At 39.2% G+C, this 21,068-nt stretch overlaps 1 protein-coding gene and 1 long non-coding RNA gene across 2 annotated transcripts in view; one reads left to right on the top strand and one right to left on the bottom strand.

The window, feature by feature from the left end:
* Window positions 1-562: 562 nt before the first annotated feature.
* Window positions 563-20,862, bottom strand: ESF1 (ESF1 nucleolar pre-rRNA processing protein homolog). Its single transcript, XM_042822059.1, has 14 exons — window positions 20,797-20,862; window positions 19,564-20,221; window positions 18,531-18,874; window positions 17,687-17,800; window positions 16,568-16,668; window positions 15,509-15,661; window positions 12,723-12,837; window positions 11,632-11,770; window positions 9,789-9,950; window positions 6,722-6,843; window positions 5,649-5,739; window positions 2,864-2,931; window positions 2,013-2,159; window positions 563-1,459 (listed from the first exon to the last, which is right to left on the bottom strand). Exons 2-14 carry the CDS (start codon window positions 20,201-20,203, stop codon window positions 1,166-1,168), a joined length of 2,490 nt encoding a protein of 829 aa, XP_042677993.1. The 5' UTR covers window positions 20,204-20,221; window positions 20,797-20,862; the 3' UTR covers window positions 563-1,165.
* Window positions 20,863-20,944: 82 nt separating this feature from the next.
* LOC122156373 overlaps window positions 20,945-21,068 on the top strand; it is a 47,525-nt gene continuing 47,401 nt past the window's right edge. The window contains exon 1 of the long non-coding RNA XR_006167463.1: window positions 20,945-21,031. This is a non-coding gene — a long non-coding RNA (uncharacterized LOC122156373). The remainder of the gene's footprint in view (window positions 21,032-21,068) is intronic.

Genomic DNA, 21,068 nt, shown 5'->3' with positions numbered 1-21,068 from the left:
CTTTGCTCATTTACCCCGGAGCCCACTTTCCCAGATTTATGGTTAGTGACACAGGTATTTCCAAAAATGAAATCATCCAACATCTGCATTCTAAAATTTGATCATCTCTGAAATTTAAGTCCTTCCTAAGTGGAAAAAATCGGGGTTTAAGTTAAAGCACTGAAGAATGCATGGAAAGACTCCAAACTCAGGTTTAGAGAATCTCTCTCCATGTCCTACAGCATGGATGAGGAAATGCGAAATGCTAACAAATACAAAGCATTAAAATTTAATACAGAATTTGCTGAATAATTAGTATTTTGTTTGCTCTCTTGCTCCAATAGCTGAATCAAACTATTTTGTGTCACTATATAAAACCCTTGCATTTTTAGAAATGTGTTCTTTCTTTATATATAATAAACTCACTTGAAACATCAGCCTGAGGATGTTCAGCTGGGTGGGAAGAGCAACAACACTTAATACTCTAGGTCTGCAAGTATTCTTTGGTATTCTATTGTATAAATCTGCTCTCCTGCTTAAGCACAAAAGAAAAAAAACCCACACAGTTAAGTAACTACCAAAATTCCTTAGGGCAAATTTTCAATCATTTATTTCTTATATATATAAATGACATTCTTCCATATGGTGTTTTTTTCCCCCATTAATTAATTTTAACTAGATCCAGGAAATTCTGAAGAGAAGTTAGTCAGGTAGCATGTATATAATCATATAAAATATACAAAAGAGATCTTTAAAATACACAAAAGGGATGTATATAGAACTTCTTCAATTTGTACTTATATTAAAACCTTTTTTTAATCAGTGACTGTATCTATAGACTTTTTCAGACACTAAGACCAATTAGTCTCAGCTCTCAACTCTCTGCAGAAGTGTTTTTCTTACTTTAAAATACAACTGTAATTGTGGCTAATTTCTGTAGATATCCTCACTACTTCTGTTACCTTTAAGACACTGCATGCTATGCAAACGTGTTGTTTGGTGATGTGTTTTTCCAACAGTAGAAAACAATTTGGGGCCAGAAGGAAAGGGCTTTTGTTATTCTCCTCACTTCAAAACTAGAATTCAATGACCTTTCTGAGAATTTTAGGGGGATAGGAATTAAAGCAGATATAGCAACTTCAACAGATGTTAGGAAAGAAAAGTCAGAGTCAGAAACAAAGATCAGTTATTTGATTTTCTGTCTTTTCCTTGCCTGAAACTGCTCAGTTTTGTTTTTGACAGATTTTACTAACATTGACAAGGCAGGATCTATGGATTTCTTAGTCTCTTTCTTTGCCACCTTGTTCTCCCATTCCTTGCTTGTCTCGTGAAGATCTTGCTGCTTTTGCTCTCTCCGGCGAGCTTTCTCTTCCAAGATCCTTTCTACTGCTTTTGTCTTCTTGAAATTTGGATCAGAAGGATCCACATTAAATAAGGGGGATGTAAACATGGCTTGGAACCTCGTATCAGCAACATTTACCTGGAGGCAGAAAAATAATATTTATTTTGGGTAACCTTTACCCATGATAGCAAAGCTTTTAAATACAATAAAACACAAGCTGCATAAGGAGTAACAGCTCATGAGATTGTTCACCATCCCTGCAGCTGCTCAAATCTAAGTATTCATCCAGCGCGGAGTAGAGAATCAAAAGACAATATGAGTAGAACAGATGAGTGAATGCACGTCCAAGTGCTGCACGTGTCTCTATCAGCAAACAAAGGACAGGTTTCTTGTTAAGAACTGGCCAGAATGAAAGATGCAGTGGCTAATCATCAGAACAAAGGTAGCAATGAGTTTTATGAGGCTGTATCTGTCGTATCTTACGAGGCCTTGCATACTGCTTTATCTTACACAAATCTATGTGAAAAGAGCCTGTAACTCCCTAAAAGGGGAAGACACAAGTGCTTCTACTTCAACTGAGAGCAAGAAAGGATATGGAACTGTGAAGTTTTTTTTCCCCAATTAGTTGATACTAACAGTTTAGTATCTAAGCTTGTCTACTCAAATCTCAAAATCAAAAGCACATCATTACCTGGAAGTCATCTTCTAGTAATTCCTTCTTTTTCATTAAGAGTTTCTTTTTCTTCTTGCTCAAGTTCTGCTGTTCCACAATCTGTTTATAATTAAAATGCTTTCTGCCATCGTCCTCATCATCCATCATAAGTAGAGCCATTTCAGCCTGTCGCAAAATAAGAGTTGGAGTACACAATAAAAGTTTTCTATGAAAAATATAACAACCATGTTGATCAAGTCTGTATAGCTGTACATAAACGAGTTGAAATAGTGTTGTCAGTGCAGTATTATTGCAAATATAATGACATTAATGTTTTTGAGGTGCAATATTAAATATAACAGTTAATTTTTATCTTTTATTGAATAACTGCAGATACACATTTATATTTTTTAACATACTGATAAATTGATTTGAGAATTGTACACTACAACATAGAAATAGTGCATTGATACTATTTTATATTTGTTTTCAAATCACAAAATGATAACTAACATAGGCAAACTTAGTAAATGGATTTATTTTTTCATTCTGGGAAAGAATGAAAGAATGTTGAAAGTCTACAGGACAAACATGCTTTAAAGCTAGAGAGACTAACCAGCCAGCCTGGTTTCCATGCCCTTACACTTCAGTATAATTTGACCCTGTTGAGCTGTGTTCAACTACAATCTTCCAGAAAGAGACCCTGGTGTAATCTTAATATGTCAAGTCAGTGACCAAGTACCATTCTTCTTGGTGGTTTTATACTCTTGCCATTAAAGTCATATGGTGTTAGAAGACTGGGTAGTTCCATTCACAAACACATACATTATATAGTTGCAGAATTCAGGCACTGCAACATGTGTAAATCTGTGCACTTTAAACCACTTTACCTTCTGTTTTTCAACTTCAGCTTCATCTTCTGAGTTACTTTCAACCAACTCTGCCTTCTTCTTTAAACCTATGGGCAAAAATAGGGCATTCACACACTTATTCAAGTTTATGCATGAGAGCATAAATGATCTATCAATAGAATCTCAAATTTCAGTCTCATTCTCTTACTTCAGTGTAAGATTTGGAAAACTGAGTATAAAAGTCTACCGGGTATTTCCAGCATTCAAGAAGACAGCAATACTGAGAAGAAATGATCAAACAAGAACAATTAAAACAGAAGGCCAAATCTGCCTGCTGAGCAAGATGAAAATATATTAGTTAAGTAAAAAAGCCCCACGCAAGTTGGTTTTGAAATTTATGTGTAAGCTTAAAGCTATGCTGTGCTATTAGCCATGCAGGTGCTAGGAATACAATGCAAAAAAGACTCTTCACAGAACCACGAGGATGAAAATAGGATTGACTGTTCAGACTGAATGTTCTTGTGATAAAGTACTATGATAAAGCCCAAGAACTGAATTGTTGATTTATTAGTTCTAGAAAGTGTGCAAGAAAATCAGATTCAGATACTATATTGTTATGTGGCAGGAAAAAATAAACATAACACTTTGGTAGCTTTGAAATCATTCCTATCTTTGCAGAACTGCCAACATGATAGAAATGTAAACAAGGGGATGCCAAGTGATAGCAGTTATCCTAGAATCAGCCTTTCTACCTGTACCTCAAAGAAGTCCCCTCCAATTATCTTCCCTCATCTTTCATTACAAGTATAAGCATGAAAGAGTTTATCCTCAAGTCTTGAAAAACATGTGTTCTTGCAGATGGAGATGAATCAGGAGCCAGTTTTGAAGTAAGGTGTTTCCCATAGAGACAAATTAATTCATTTCTTTCTATGACCTTACCCAGCTAAAGGTTGTAATTACTCTCAGCACTAAAAGCTTTGCATCGTAGTTTGGTTTCAGAATTCACAAAGGCATCATTCATCTTTTTAACATACTCCTGACGTAACCCCTGTCCTCAAATGCATTCTGGAAGTCCATCCCTCCCTCCTTTTGCAAACACATCACATAGAATATCCTGAACTGGAAGATATCCTGTTAATAAGCAATGACACTGTGCAGCTACACACCTCACAGCAGTTTAAGCTAAAAGAAAGAAAAATTGCCTTAGGTGAGCCTTTATTGAGATTCCACAGAAAAGAACAAGCTAGGATTGAAAGTGGACAAGTCAAATTAGAGATCTGTAATGCTTTTAAAAACAATATGTATTAACATAAAACAAAAGTGACAAGTACTTGTACCCCCCTGACAATATCTAACCAAAATAAATGAAACACAACATCTAGGCTCATATGCAGCACTTTACATCTTTGTCCATGGTACTGTGTGCACAGCCATTATGCGTGTACTATTATATTAGCAAGCACTGTCATGAATTTTGGATGTGCTAATTTGCATATGCCTATATCCTGTATGGATACTCTTTGGGCATAGCAGGCACAAAGAAGCTGTTTCACTTTGCACCTCACAGAATCACACAGAATCACAGAATCACCCGGGTTGGAAGGGACCTCAAGGATCATGTAGTTCCAACCCCCCTGCCTAGCAGGGCCACCAAACACACACATTCAGATCAGGTTGCCCAGGACCCCGTCCAACCTGGCCTTAAACACATCCAAGGATGGGGCATCCACAACCTCCCTGGGCAGCCCGTTCCAGGGCCTAACCACTCTCCTTGTATAGAACTTCCCCCTAACATCCAACCTCAATCTTCCCTCCTTCAACTTGGGTCCATTTCCCCTAGTCCTGCTGTTGTCAGCCCTTTTGAAGAGTTTACTCCCCTCCTGGGTGTAGGTTCCCTTCAGGTATAGATAGGCTGCAATGAGGTCACCCCGCAGCCTTCTCTTCTCCAGGCTGAACAAGCCCAACTCCCTCAGCCTCCCTCACCTCCTCCTGAGCTGAAGCATTGCTCCCTATGAGAATCATTGCTTGCTTTGCAAACAGGTTTCAGGAACAAAGACAAACCTGACAAACACACGCTCAAGTAGACTTCACAGAACTTTAAGTTCTGCTTTCATAGCACTTAACAGAATACCAGAACTGAGAGCTGGTGTCCAACACCTCCTTACAGTCCTGATCCCCTTAAAATGCCTCGGCTTGTCAAAAGTGAACTTACATTTACATGTTACAGTCAGTAAGTCCCTCAATGACACAGAACTTCTTACATAAGGCAGAAATGTGCTGCCTCAGAGACTTTGGATTCAACACTGACACAGCAAATATTAGTATGAGAGTACCTACATATTCTTGCTAATGAAAAACAAGAAGGTGCTGGAGGAAGTGGCATCTTTCTTTCCTTTTGTTTTTGAGTTATTTACTTTCTCCTAACATAAACTTCTAACTCTGAAGACACAAGACTGTGGTGGTTGGTGTCAGATTAAAGGATGCTTACTCTTGACTTGTGGCATATGAAAATCTGTTGCTAACATTCTTAATATGGCGTTGTAGGAATCACTCCTAGGTTCTGGCTTCCAAAAGCATGAAAAGCCAGGAATCTGCACATCTTGATTATCCCGACCTTCAAATTCTAACCCCCAAAATCATACTCAGAATAAATTTGTCATCAAACTGACAGCTAACTAAAACACCACAAAAAAAAAAAAAAAAAAGATATCCCAAAAATCTGAATTGGAAAAGTTCACTCTGAACATGCCACCTCTGCCTTTCTTTGGTTCATTATGTAAAGAAAAAGGCATGTTTATTCCAGAAGTTACTTGTCTTAACTCACCTGTTTTTCCAAGTTCCTCAGCAAAATATGGATCACTGAGATCAACATCAGAGGGAATCTCATCTTCACTCATTTCTCTCTCAGCAGTAGCCTGTAACAAAACACAAGCATTATTTCAACCATCATATCCACTTCTAAAAATTCGCTGCAATTAAACGTTCCTTCTGCCAGAAACTAGAAAAACCAAAATACTGTGTGCTGAATCATCACCTAACTAGAACTGACTGAAAATTGCTAGTAGACAAATTCACAATTTAAAGCCTGCACCACAGAATGAAAGCTCTCCTTTTACCTGAAGAAGAACAGTTTACACAGACTAAGGAACTCCATCAGCTGCAGCCACGGACTGCACTGTAGTAGGCCAACCACACCACCAAATACTTGCACAGGATGTAGTTCTAGCTGCATAATCACTACCTGATTGCTCTCACTTGCTACAAAGACAACAATTTCAACCTTGCTACATCTAGTAATAGAACAAACATTTCATTTATCTGCCTATTCCTGCACATCTCTGCCACTGCAGTTACCACACAATTACCTCCCATGTGTGAATAGAAAGCAACAGCAAATTTCACTTGCTAAAAGGCTGTTCCTACACAAACATATTTACCAAATTTGCTTTTGCAATTTCAAAGTTGAATAGTTCTTCAAGGCTATCCATTCTTTGCTGTTTCAGGTGTGGGAAACAAGCAACTGTTTTATTATAGGCTGAAAATGTCTAAAATTACAACCACTGTGTATTCTAACTACTTTCCCCCACAAACATACTGTGACAAAAAGACATCAATGTGTTGAAAAAAGACATTAATGCATTGAAAAGTGACATGTTAGAAATCAGACAGATAAATGAAATTGTATCAGTGTTATGCTGAACATCCCACAGCTCTGCAGACTTCATGAGGCACTCTAACCTTTCCAAATGAGTGACCACTCCACATTCAAACCTTAAAACAGTACTGCACATTATGTAACTTCTTTTTTTCCTTTTTTTTTATACAAAACGAGAGCTGCAACTTAAGAAGAACAAACAAACAGCAGCTCCCCCAGCATCTGACCACAGCAGACATTACCTTCCTCTTTTTTTTAAGATTTCTTTTTTCTTTCTTCTTCTCCAGGTATTTTTGCCATGGAGTTAGGTTATCCTTTCCTTCCAACCTATTTTTGACCATTTCTTCAGCAGTTTCTTTCAGGCCTAGAACAAAAAATAGCAAGTTAAAAAAATGAGATGAATCCAAATGTTTTCTTTTTTCCTTAATTTTTCTTTAAAAAGTCCATGAAAACAAAGTAAGTATTGGTTGGAGCAAAGTCTTTATAAATAAGATCATTTTTATAAATAAGACCATGTTTTATCTTTTCCATAGGATTATAACCCTAGTAGCTCCTAAATATTTTGTGTCACCATTCAGTGTACAACTAAGTTCCTGAACATATGTTATGAACTGGACTATAAGGCCAAATTACCAAACATAACTGGATCCTGCTCTGGAAACAGAATGGAGCTTCCTATAACGTGCATCATTCAAAGGTGCATAGAAATGTCACCTCAAAAAAAGAATCTGTTAACTGTTCCTATTTTATAGCTATAATATTTATACCCAGAATAAACAATGACTTTCAATCAGGAAGAAACCCAGGTGCAAACAGATCCATAATTTAGTGTTTTTCAATAGTACAGATCTTGATCTCCAGAGTCAATAAAAATGGAGCCACGTGCTTCCCAGAAACGAACCACTATTACTTTGGATTATTTTTCAGTAACTTTGGGGAAAAAATGACTGGTCACTTCCTGAGAATCAGCATGTATTTAAGTGGCCAAAAGACTTTTGATTGCAGAAGTGGAAAGGAATTGTTTACTGTAGGTAGAATTATTAACTGGTCATAGAAAATGTTAATTTATCCCTAATCTACATTATTTATATTTTTGAATAAATGAATCACTATTCTCACTTAATCTTTACAAATAGTGGTCATGAAAAGAGGGTAGAAAGGTATATATGTTAGCACACTAGATCACACTTGAAGTAAATGATCAGAAGTGATAATACTATAGCAAACGTAACTATATGGCTTTGCACACTGCAGGAATGGAGAGGGAGGATGGGTGGGACAGAATTTATGTTTCTCTAAACAATTATTTTGGAAACTTCCAAAAATTTAATAATGATGAGAGTTGCAAGCTGTAAAGAGCTAGAAAGATGCTTCTCAAATCTCAGGAAATCTAACTGAGCAAGTTCATCTTACATGTAGCACCTTACCCTGCTCTCTTGAAAGCAAATGTCAAAGTTTCTTTAATTCTAGCTAAACATTTTCAGGTCCAATAAAAAAAACTGTATGAAAACCTGCCTGAATATCATTAAGAATGGCAATTGTGGCCTTCCTCTTCTTCACCTTCTAAAGGGAGCTTTGAGAGCTGGATACGGATGCATAGCGATTGCTTCTCAAATGAGATATGATTAAGAAAGCAGATGGGTGGCTAAATATAACACTGATTTTGTACCTAAAAGAAATAGACCAAAGAAAGTTGGAACTGCACCTAATTTGTTTTTGCTGGCACTATGCTTTATTTAAAGCTATTACGATTCGAGAATAACGGAATGACTTGCACAGTATGCCTTCTATAACCATGAGTAAATATATTGGTGCCCAAACTCAAATTTTTAAATGAATTCAAGTCTGCATATCTATTGAAAACGCCCTTCAGTTCAACTGTTGTAGCTCTCTCTCTATTAAACGTATTGGCAGCAAAGTGATTTTGCAGTCAATCAGAACCCGGCAAAGTTTGATAATAAAAATATTTCAACAGACAGAACTTCCCTAGAACTAATTTAAGGAGTCTGAAGAGATGAACACAGAAACTATTTTTGAATTCCCAGACTACTCCAAGAGGAACATAATTCGTTTGGAATTTAAATAAGCACATTTGATCAAGGAGAAACAAGATAATAACTAATGTACTTCTGTCCCCTAGGAAAGCATGACCTCAGCTGTGTGTATTGCCAGAACTATAAAGTACTGCTCAGCATGCAGTGACTACATTCGACCCTCAAAAATCCTCTCCTGCAGTAGCGCTGGACCTTCTCTACAAATGTTGCTTGAAATCAATGAAGACTAGATTTTGCCAGAAGGTTGAATATAAACAGGAGTTTTGAAGCAGACTGACAGATGCAAGAGCCAGGAGAGGCAAGGCAGCCAAGCACCAGCACCACAGACTAAATTCAGGTTTCCAAAATCTGAATGCTCTTGTCCAATATTAAATAATGCCTGACACACGTAAACACAACATATTCCTAGCATCAATGTTTCCATTGTGGTTTCCAGCCTCTGTATGACATGCAGCAATGAATATCTTTGCAAAATCTTATAACAGAAAACTCTGCTGCCTCCAATGCTCAGTGGTACTAAGAATTAAAAGGTATTAACAGAGCAACTCCAGCAATGGAAATACTGACACGCTGTGTTTATTTGAAGTAAGACAAGTTGATGGCTTTGCTAGTTTGCACTTGTCCTACAACACACATTAATTGCCTTCTCTAAAGGGTGCTGGGAGAATATCATCAGAAGTTATTCGAATTATACAACTAAAGGTCATAACTATTTTAATGCAATGCATGTTTTCAAATCAAAGTCTTATGAAGAACTAGATAGGACAAATTCATTCAGTTTGATTGATTTAACCAAATTAGTACATACACAGAACAAGAATTTTAAAAAGGAGCATTTGTATAAAGCAAAAGTTGCCCACGTTAATTCAAAATTAATAGTACAACTGAGATTCACATTCCCAAATGGAAATTGCACACCAGTGGAGAAGAGGCTGCATTCTACCACAGCTCTGGTCTCACTGGTTACAATCAGGCTGTGTCCTTGTATCAGCCTGCAGTCTTCCACCACCTCCCAAAGCAATGCAATACCTGCTGCTCCCAAAATGGACAAGTCACACCTTCCCAGTCTTTCTCTGCAATGAAATCCTTTGAACAGTCACCAAATGCTCCTATTTGCCTGATTGTCTAACCAGAGAACAGCCTCTCTTCTTTTCTAGAGCACTTCTGCTATTACAGCAAATCAAATTAACTTGCAAATGAATCTAGCAGGTTCCAGGGCTCATACGTACTGTCAAAAGAAAACATTAAAGCCTACCTGGAACCCATTTAATCTCCATTTCTATATCCTTTTCTTCCTGCTTTTTCTCTTTTTCTTGGATGCTTTGCAAAATTTCTCTATACTTGGCAATTTGCTCTTCATCATCTTTTTGGCTCTTCCTGGGTTTGTCATCTTCCATTTCACGAGCTACACCTTCCCCTAAAAAGATAAAGTAAAGGTATGAAAGACAGCCTCAAAGTGGTCGGTTGAATTTCACAGTTAGGAAATACACCTAAGGCAATAAATAAAGTAATCCCAGGCATTTTCCTGTATCATTCCCAGAAAAAGTAACCAAGTTTAGAATTCCTGTACTTAGATGAAAAAAAAAAAAGAAAAAAAAAAACTGAGAAAAGATGTTGATCTGTCCTATCATCACCACCAAAACAAAACAATTACAATACGACCTGCAATAAACTTTTAAAAAGCACTGGCACAGCTGCCCAGGGAGGTGGTGGAGTCACTGTCCTTGGAGGTGTTCTAGAACCTCTGTGTCAGTGGGCATGGAGGGGGTGAGCTGCTGGTTGGACTGGATGATCTTAGTGTTCTTCTCCAACCTGAATGCTTCTATGATACTGGATAATGAAGGGAATGCAAATTTGTACTTTTTACTGTCTTGCTAATTTTGCTGGGAGGAATTTAAGCAGTGACATGTATTGCCATACTCAAAATACTCATCATCTCAAAAAACTTTAAGAGTCTTTTCACTCCATGAGCAAATGAAGAACATTTGACAGCAGCTGCAAGAAAAGGCAAGTGAGCCACCTTCTGGTGGACGTTAAGACAGTAATGATTTTTGCCAACAGATTTTTCAGACTTTCTGAACAGTAAAAAAATAGCCTCAAGAAAATGTTCTGATGCTTTTCACTCAGAATGAACTGGATAGCCACCACAATCTCTAGAAAAAATCAGTCAAATGGATCATAAAAAGCATCTTTTCTGTAGCAGAATCATCAGATCAGCAATAAAGAAAGTGAGCCACAATTTAGATGAACTGTGATCTTGCTACTTGAAATCACTCAAATTATGATCATTATACTTGGCTTAATTAAAATTTAATTATACCAGGTAAACAGACCTTGCATGACAAATGGAAAACACATCAGCAGGAATATCTTTCAAAGCAAGGGTAAAGAAAATAAAATTCAGTCACCCTGTCTCCCTAATGTAGTTCCAACATCAGATAATATATTTTCTCAGTTCCACAGCAGAATTGTTTACTTTGTCTTCAAAAAGAATTTGGCCATTTTGAGGTTATATCAGTGACATTATTTATTTCAAGAATCAGAAATAGGCCCATATAATTCATCTCAACTGTGGCTTCAGAGATGTTTTAGAAAGCTCAACATATGTTTTCTTGCTACATACGCAAAACACTGCAGAAGTTTGTTTCTGAAATCTGTATTTAACTCAAAAAAAAAAAAAAGAGAGAGAGAAAAAGGGAAAAAGTAAATCTGAGAAACTCCACAGCTTCCACGTCGTCAGGCCTAGCTGAAATTTTTCTTTCATTATCTGTCAGCATTACATCATCACTCCATGTATTTCCTAATTGAAAAGAGTGAACCACAGCTACCATCAAGCTCACCACTGATGTCCATCCATCTCAAAGTCACACACCCAAAGGAGTAAGTACGTGCCACATCCAGAGACATTTAGCTCTGGGAGGAAGGCAGGCTATTTTCATAGGAGAACCTGACCACAGCTTTTCAATAATGAGTATAATATTGTCACTGCAAAAGGAAACATTCAAAGTATTTTCTAATTATACGGAATTTATACATTTGACTCACATTTAAGTGCTGTAGCTAACGACTTTGTGCTCAACATTTATTAATGAAGGTACCTTGCTGCTCTTCTTCCTCTTCTTCACTAGATGAAGCCAAATAAGCTTGAAAATCCATGTCCAGAAGTTCCTCTTTATTAAAAGTTCTGCTAAGTGACATTACTCGTTCGTGATCTGTTTCATCCCATGTGATATCTACCTTAAAAATAGGATAGCTGCTTGTAGAAGCCAATCTGTTAAAATTAAACATTCTAAAGCACTTTTAAAAGAAAACTGCTTCCTAAGTGGTATAGGTAATATAAACGTGTTGCTAGTATTCTCCACAACGATTTCCTAAAATAATCATTTATTAAAATCAATTGAATTACAATTTGGATTTCCTCTTCAAAAAAGCATTTCAAGGAGTTTTAACTACATGAAAGAATGAAGAAGTTTCCTATTGCATTTAAGGGTTCCGTAACACCCTGTCACACAACACTAAATCTCCGTAAGCCAAATTTCCTTTGTGGCAGCAGATACTGGAATTGAAGCAGTGGTCGCCAACTTTCCTCCTCCAGCTCTAGAGGATCCTAGAATCACACATGGATTGCAACAGGGACAAGAAAAGTGTTTGCACAACTGCAGCCTCAGCTAGAAAATGAAACTAATCTGACAAACCATCCCACCGAAACAACTTGGTTCTCATCTAATCAATTCTCCAATATAGTTCATTTCACGGCCAGATGAACGTTTTGCCTCTCACATAAGTCTGAGTAAGAGTGGATCACTATAAGGAGGGGAAGCAATTGTGTAAGCCTGACACTACCACTAAAAACATTCTTGTTGAACTGCACACAAACAACTATTTTCAGCAAATTACATGATTTAGTTGTAGATAACAAAGTAAGTCCACGTGTAACTTGAAACAGACATAAAATGAAGTAAAAAATGCAGTCTTCTTCAGTTTTTAACAAAGAAGCTTATTTATGGGGTCACAACTTGGGACTCTGTAATGTGCTTACATCTTGTAGTATGTTTGATGTCTCTATTTTGAAGTGGTGAACAAAAACAGGAAGGTTTTCCTTCTATCATTTTTACTACTTCTATCATTTGTAAGCTGACAATAAAACTAAACAAATTAGAAAAACATTATGAAAACATTGTAAAGATACCTTTGATGTTCCCATTGCAGCAGATGTGAAGTACTTTGGCTTATATCCAGATACATTCACTTCTGAGGCTGTGTCCTTTGGCTTATCATCAAATGTAACATTATCTGGAATAAATCTTCAAGGTAGATAATATGTTATTATTCAAATATACTGGGAAGATTCATAGTATAAACAGTCTTTTTCACAAATACAGAACATCAACACAAAATAATCAGGGGCCAGGAGATGTGGTTAGATGTATGCAGTGTGGTTAAACACAGAACGTGTCTACCACATTCAGGGACATCACCCCTTGCAGTCACCAGGAAATGATGAGGCTGACATGCTGGCTCAAGTATGGTGGACTGAACACTCTCCTTCTGAGAACACTGCCCACTGGCTAACACATGCTGGACAGAAAATGATGTGGCCAGCAGTCAAAGCACCGAGGCTGCACAGAACAATGTCAGACATCATCCAGGCATGTCATGATTGCAACACTTGCTCAAGGATGAGACCAAAACCCTTGCCAGAGATGACTGCCCCCCTTTGCCAGAGGACATAACCCTCATCAAAGGTGGCAAGTTGATTATATAGGCCCTCTCCTGTGATCTGAGGGGGCCAGGTATGCATTAACTTGCGTCCAAATGGCAAATGGACTGATGCAGGTCTACCTGGTACCAACAGCCTACACCACCAAGGCCTTAACTTAGCGATGGCATATGGGCAGAAGAAAACGCCACTGAACGGTGATTTCATTTGCTGTATAATCCAATGGGAGCAGGCCTCAAACTGAACGTTATAATGGGATCCTTAAGGCTGCCCTGAAAATAGACTGTGGGTCCCTGCAGGGGTGGATGAAGAGACTGCATGAAACTCTGTGGGAGCTGAACAAAAGACCTAGGGATGGCAGACCCAGCGCCCTTAAGATGCTTCAGATAACTTGGGCTTCCCCTCTTAGGATCCAAATTGTGGGTTCTGACAATCATGTAAGACCCCAAACTGTTAATGAAAATAATCTACTGCTCCCTGCCCCTGACAATGTAGAACTCTGTACCCACAGAACAGAATTGCCCTGGAAGGTGCAAGTAGGACCGAAGTGGTCTGGCTCACTTGCACCCTGGGGGAGATTATTGGAGGTGGGAAGCTCAGTAGTCTCTCCAGTAATCAGCACATGGCCTACTGACATCGTGTTCAACACTCTGGTCTTCATTGCTAAAGAAACTCTCATCATGTCCCTATGGCAGATCAGAACCCCCCCTTTGGTGCCTGATATAGTAATGCAATCACAGATATCTGGCCAAAGGGTGTGGAATAGACAGCTGGGATATGCCCCAGAGCAAGCTGAAGTGTTGACTCAAGAAAGGAACATGGCCTGTATCTTGCCTCGGAGGGCAGACCTTCCCCTGTGGGTACCTCTGAAATATCTGTACTACTCTGTGAGTCTTTTGAAGAGTTCTTAGGATCACCAGAAGGAGCAAAATGTCATCGAAGTGTTCCAGTGTCGCTGTGACATGGAGCACGACACCTGGCCATGGCCTATGTGGGACTGATGGAACATGAGATGGACCTGTACCAAACAACTGCGTGCCTCGAGTAACACTATCAAGCACTGACCCATGAGAGAACATGAACTCCAACCACAAACTGATCATCAGTCATCTTACTTTGTGTCAACCTGCATCTCAATAGACAATTGTATGAGCATCGTTGTATATTGGATCTCCGTATCAGGGAAGGCTCATCCTCCAGCTGGCTCAATCAGGGGTTCAGGCCATGAAGGGGTGGAATGTATGAGAACTGCTGGGTCAAGGGCTGAATCACTGATTGAGCACCTGGAGAAAAGTCAGCCCCAGGAGCACAGATGAAGGTAATTTATCTGTATTACCAGAAGGGTGAAGCGAGGCTCTACCCCTCTCTAGACCTCATTTAAGGGCTGACTGCCACCAAGGAAGGCTCTCTTACTGAAGATCCTTCTTTTGTGGAGTTTTTCTGCAAGCCTAGATCTTTGGAGACAGGTAAGAATTATTATTATTATCTTTTTTTTAAAGAAAACAATCTTCTCATTGTGCTGGTCTTGGTGCCATTACATAAGAATGAAAAATTATGTGCTCTTTTGGCCTGAAACTTATCCTTCATGGTTTCCAAGAGTGCCCACAGCACAGCTCCCAGGAGACAAAGCCAGCTTCTTCAAACACTAATACGATTTAGTTATTTCTCTCCTGCTTAGACTAGCAGGCTCTTTCATAACAAAAGGAAATACTAGCAACATAGCACAACTGTAATTAAAAATTATAAATTTTCTAACACAACTTATGAAATATTAGAGCCTCTAGCTCATAGGGAGTAACATGGTGATCTACTGCAGCTTCAGATAAAAGCAGCTATATTTGTGCTCTGTGCTATAAATCCAGAAAAACGGACAAAAAGTGAAAAAGAAAAGCTACTTCTAAATATGAGAGTTGCAAGTTGATGTTTTTTTGATGTGTATCTTAAAACATTGCTTAATTTTACCAATAAGGCTGAATATTGAACAGGAATTATTGTAATTTCTCTATGTAGATACGCTCAAAATTTTCATTTCTATATAAAGATACTTAAGTGACAAGTAGACAGAAGAAAAAAAAAAAAAACCCAGCAACAACAAATGAAACTACCACTACCTCCTGCACCTTAATTTAAAAATAATAATAACCTCAACTTTGGTTAGAGAATAAATATCATCCAATCCATATTATTCTAAATTGATTTTTTTATTTGTGCCCTTTCCCCCTTTGGATATATAAGAAAGCCACCATTGGATTTACCTGAGGTCAATAAAAGAGCAGCTACTTTCAAATTCCAGTCCATCACATTCCTCATAAATTTTATTGGCTGTTTCAGGAGAGTCACATTCTACAACTGCATAGAAGTACTTCAGTCGCTTAAACTGATATTCCCTCAGTTTTTCCTTATAAAGCCTGCAAAAGCAGAAAACAAGAGAATCAGGGAGCTGACTTAAGCTTTCATGTGCAAAATATTGTAATTCAACTCCTTAAATATATGCATCACTGAAACGCTCTCCCTGTCTTTATAAGATTAAATGTTAAACAACATGACATTCTACCAGTACCTATTCAGTTTTACTCAAAGAATTCACACAGCTCTGTTAAAGGAGGCTGTGTTTCACTCAGTGCATTTTCCACCCAAACAGCTAACATTCTAAGATTGATATTATTAAATTTTCCAACTTTTCAAATTACTAATGTTGTTCTAATTGCCTCAACATGTTATATAGTTGCAACTCTATCAGACTCTGCCTCCTACCAGCATTGTGAGGTTAGAGTCCCTGCACAGGGCACCTCTGCATGCCTCTATGCAGGCCACAGAAAGCAGCGATTAATATTTCCCATCAGAGTGTTTGAGCCTATTTAGCTGAGCTGAAACCTGCACCCTTGACTCCTGGCAAAGCTGGTGAAAAGCATTTTCATATACAGGTATGGTTACTCCATGCTTGGAGAAGCCTGGATCTGAAGTCCAGTCCATGTTGGTTGTGCTGATAAAAATTTTAATAGCAAGTAACAAAGGGGTTTTTCTTGTGCGAGTGGCAATTGGTAGAGAAAAATCATATATTGAACTCTTGACACATTCAATTTATTATTGCAATGAGCAGTGAAAGTTTTCAAGTCTCCTATTGGTAACATTTTTTTTGCAAGTTTTATGATAATGCATTCATTATATGCATTCCTTTTGAACTAGGGTCAGGTCTGATATATCCCTTGAAAAAGCTACAAAATGAAAATGTCTACAGGAGACTCCAGTAAATGAAGTTCTGTAACAAGCAGCTAATCAGGGAATTAAGATTCATTTGAAGATTAAGTTAATACTCGTCTTTCTCTGTGGTGTTCTCTGGAAGATCAAACAGTTCCTTAGGCCCTTGTTGTTCTTCCTCTTTCAATCTTTCTTTTCCAAACTCTGAAGGATAAATCTAGAAATAAAACAATACAAACATAAATTTTAACTGTGGAGCAAATTGTATAGCAATTAAGAATAAGATCTCACCAAGCCTTTTACAATTCACTGATTTTTAGAGAGAAAAAAAGATATGGGTTCAATTCTACAAGTTTTAATATCTGCTTAACCTTAAAGAAAAGACAAGGAAGTGAACAGACTGTTAAACAAGAGACTATTTTGAGACAGATGAAAACGGATAGGAGCAATAATTTCATTCATCTTACTGTGGCCCTCTTCTGAAAGGGCTACTAGACTGACTCAGGAAGTTTCTGCTGCAGGCAAGCACTAAAACTGGAAAAACATTACTTTGATCAGAAGGTAACCAGTTTATAAATAATTCAAAATTGAAAAACAAACAATAGAGGGCAACGACAAAAGGAGTTGAAGTGCACTTAGAAATCTCCAAGTTTAAGGCTGAGTTATCTACCAGATAGACTACTGAAAAGCAATCTAGCTAAGGAAATGGAGTCTCCCTCTACTAGGTTTTGAAAACTTCACTATTAATCTCAGCAAAACAGCACTTGGAGCCAACATCATATACACAATATGTTAACAGCTTCAGAATCCAAGCCCATCACTAGAAAGCAGTTATGCTTTACATTTCAAGCTAAAAAGATTGGGAAGAATTTAGAGTGGAAGACACATGAGGAGCAGCTAAGTCCCTTGGTTTGCACAGAGCAGAGGAGCGGAGGGGAGGCCTGATGGCAGCTGCAGCTCCCCCAGGGAGCGGAGGGCAGCGCTGAGCTCTGCTTTCTGTACAGCGACAGGGCTGAGGGAACGGCATGGAGCTGCGTCAGGGGAGGGCAGGTGGGGGTGAGGGAAAGGCTGTGCCCCAGAGGGCGGTGGGCACGGCCCCAATGCAACACATGTCAATTCTCATTTATTGTGTCTTGGTTCTTACACCTAATTAACTTCCTTTGCTTCTATTTTGTTGGCTTTCCCCCAGCTTTAGAGTAAAAAGCCATTTCCTTCTTTTAGAAATCAGGTCTTACCTTAATAGAAAATATAGTTCCTCCTTTGGGTATGAAAGAATTAAATAAAGCCAGCAAGTCCTTAGCTTTAAGTCTATCCCAGTCCATATTACAAACTGCCAATCTACTTGTAATCTGAATGGGAGGAAAAAAAAAAAGTTTAATTCCTGACCACTGTGGAGAATATACAATTCTCTAACAACTGTTCTATGTAAACACTGAAGTCAGCAACAAGCTCTACTTAAAAATACAAACAGAATTTTCCTTGAGACTTGATATCCAAGTGGTAAAGCAAAACAGATATGCTAGACTGCGTTAATCACAGAATTAAGACTAGATTTATAATATCAGTGCTTCAGATTGTTAACACGTGGTTAGTCACAACAGCAATAACTAACACAGTATTATAACAGCAGTGTGGTACTGTGATTTTTGTATGAACTAAACATGACCAGTTTTAAAGTCCTGCTTCCTTGTCAAATAACTTATTATTTAAGCTTGAATTAGAGAATTCATATTTAAAAAGTGAAAAATCAGTAGCCAACAACAGCAGAACTATTTAAACCCCGGAATTCCTTTAAAAGCATAGTTCCATTTGTTTTTTTACCCGAATTACAGATAGAGCTTATCTATCTACAGATGACCCTCTGCTTAGAGACAGAGGGAGACATCAGAGAATACTTAAGGTCTCACATTCATGGCCAACTTCACCAATCACTTGCATTTTGTAATCAAAAATGTCCAAAAACTGTTCTGACAGAAAGCTTCACAAGTTGTTACATAGTCAAAAGTGTACAACAAACTTATGACTGTACATCTTTGAGTTATTCACACAGCAACCTGTCACGTGCAGAAGCAATTTTACCTCATCTCCACGAGGGGCATCTTTATCTAGTTCACCCCATGAATGCTCAATCTCTGGCTCCTTTGGAAATAGATCATCTAAGTCATCATCATCCTCCGAGCTTGTTTCAATGTTCCCTATACCTCTAGCCAGATCAGGCTCTATATCACTTTCTCCATCTTCTGAATCACCACCTTCATCTGTTTCCTCACTGTCTTCTGACTCCTCATCCTCATCTGTTTCCCCACTGTCTTCCAACTCTTCTTCTGATTGCATATACTCAGAACTTTCCCTTGCAGAAATTTCTTCCTCTAATTGGCTTTCACCGATGTCACTTTCAGCACCGCTGTCTCTGCAAGTAGTCACTAAAACACAAATATTAGGTATCTGACTTTATGTTGTAAACTCATATGATCTTTTACAGAGAGGAAAAACATCTTAAGCTTTTTTTCATGCTGATTAAAAGAATCTCTGGAAGGTAGAACAAGGCAGGAACAAATTACATCAGGGAAATTCAAACATCGGTATTAAGTGTTCTGCTTCTCATTTGTTGCTTTGTGGTCCCCTACTTGTGTTACTGGTTTAAAACTGACAGAATGATATCATTTTATTCTATGTTCCCCAGAGGGTGGTGAGGCACTGGCACAGGTTGCCCAAGGAGGCTGTGGATGCCCCATCCCTGCAGGCATTCAAGGCCAGGCTGGATGTGGCTCTGGGCAGCCTGGTCTGCTGGTTGGTGACCTGCACACAGCAGGGGTTTGGAACTGGATGAGCACTGTGATCCTTTTCAACCCAGGCCATTCTACGATTCTGTGATATTTCATCTTTCTTACTACCCTAACAAACAATTTTGGCTCCATCAATGGGAAGGCCATGACTGTCTCCAATGTTACTGAAGAACACGTACTGATTCTTTGAGCAGCTCACTCCCATTAGTAATAACCCAAGTCTGCTCTTCTGGTTGATTTATTGAAAAAAGCGTTTTTCATTTATAAAATAGGAACAATACCAAAATAAGTACAGCTAAATTCTATCTGTTATTGTAAAAACTAACCTGATTCCTGTATTTTTCCTTGTACGGAACAGTCCCTCTTTGCAGCTTTAACTGTATTAGCACCTCTTGGCTTTGAAGTCTTCTGCTTATTTTGAACTGAAACCAACCTTCCTTTTGATTCACCTCCTTCCTCATTTTCTGTATCACATAAAAGGTCCTTGTTTCCCTGGGAGTCATCCATTTCTGTTCTGGTTTTCTTGGAGACCTCTTTCAATTTGAATCTAGATGCAACTTTCTGTCCTTCGTTCTGAGGGTCATCTTTACATGCTTGGTCCACCCCTTGTTTTTTCATTTTACTCTCTTCCTGAGGAATTGGTTTTACAGAATCTCCTTCCTTAGGTTTAGCTTTTTTCTTCTTTTTTTTCTTTTCTGCACGTACTTCGCTCTCATCTTCTGAAAGTTCAGAGTCAGATTCCGACAAGGCATAGAACTTCCTGAGGTTCTCTACAGAGGTGTAGTTAACAGGTCGACCTCTTTTATCCACTGTGCACTTCAGCTTGAACCTCTTGTCATGAAACATTGCTCGAAAGCGTTTGTCAATCTTGACTTTACGGTCTTTTTCTGGCATCTCCCAAAACCTGGGATCCCGGGCAACGCGGCTGAACCGCCCATCGCTCAGTATTTCCTTCTGGGATGCCATTTTTGATGTCACTAAAGTCTGGAATGAAAAAAAAAAATACACAAACAGAAACCCCATATTAACAAAAAACAGAAGCAAGATTTCTAACATCTACATTATTTTTTGCAAATGCACATGCGGGAATCACTAAGGTTGGAAAAGACCACTAAGATAAACAAGCCCAAACCCACAGTGCCCACTGCCCGCAGTGCCACATCTCCACGGCTCTGGTGATCCCACCACTTCCGTCCCAGCGGAGGGACCGTCACCTTCTGCTTCCCCCTGGCCGCCCTCCCGCTGACACACGCTGAGGTGCCGTCGGCCTTCTTGGCCACTTGGGCCAAGCACACTGCTGGCTCACGTTCAGCCGGCTGTCAGCTAACGGCGCCTTAAACGAGCCCTTATCGACCCAAAGGTTATCGACCCAAAGGTTCCATCCCAACCCAGACTTCAGGCTGGCGCTCCCCACGCTTCATACCCTAAAACACCATTTGGGAGCTAATACAACAAAGCTCTTCCCCACAGACCGATCCGAGGGAAACACGGCCCCGCTCCCCGCTCGACCCCGGCCGCGAGGGAGCGCATCCCGCTCTAAGCCGTGCCCATCGCCCCACCTGAGACGCGCCGCTCCACCAAGCGCGGGCCCACCACGCGCCGGCCAGCAGCACTACGGCGGCCGCAGCGGGACACACCAATCTCCGGCCGCGGCGGCGGAACTGCGGCGGCGGTGCTGTCGTGCGCATGCGCAGGGCGTAACATAAATCGCGGCCGCGAGTATGGCGGCTGTGGTTGGAGTGGTGGCGCGAACTGTGGCACTGAGGGACGAGGTCGCGGGGCGGGGTGAGCTTGGTGAGCTTGGTGAGCTTGGTGAGCTTGGTGAGCTTGG

This window comes from Centrocercus urophasianus, unplaced genomic scaffold (genome assembly GCF_019232065.1).
Source record: "Centrocercus urophasianus isolate 14NV4802_14NV808 unplaced genomic scaffold, USGS_Curo_1.0 seq_10, whole genome shotgun sequence".
Taxonomy (NCBI): Eukaryota; Metazoa; Chordata; class Aves; order Galliformes; family Phasianidae; genus Centrocercus; species Centrocercus urophasianus.
The sequence above is the reverse complement of the archived record's forward strand: the minus strand, read 5'-3'. Positions and strand labels throughout refer to the sequence as shown.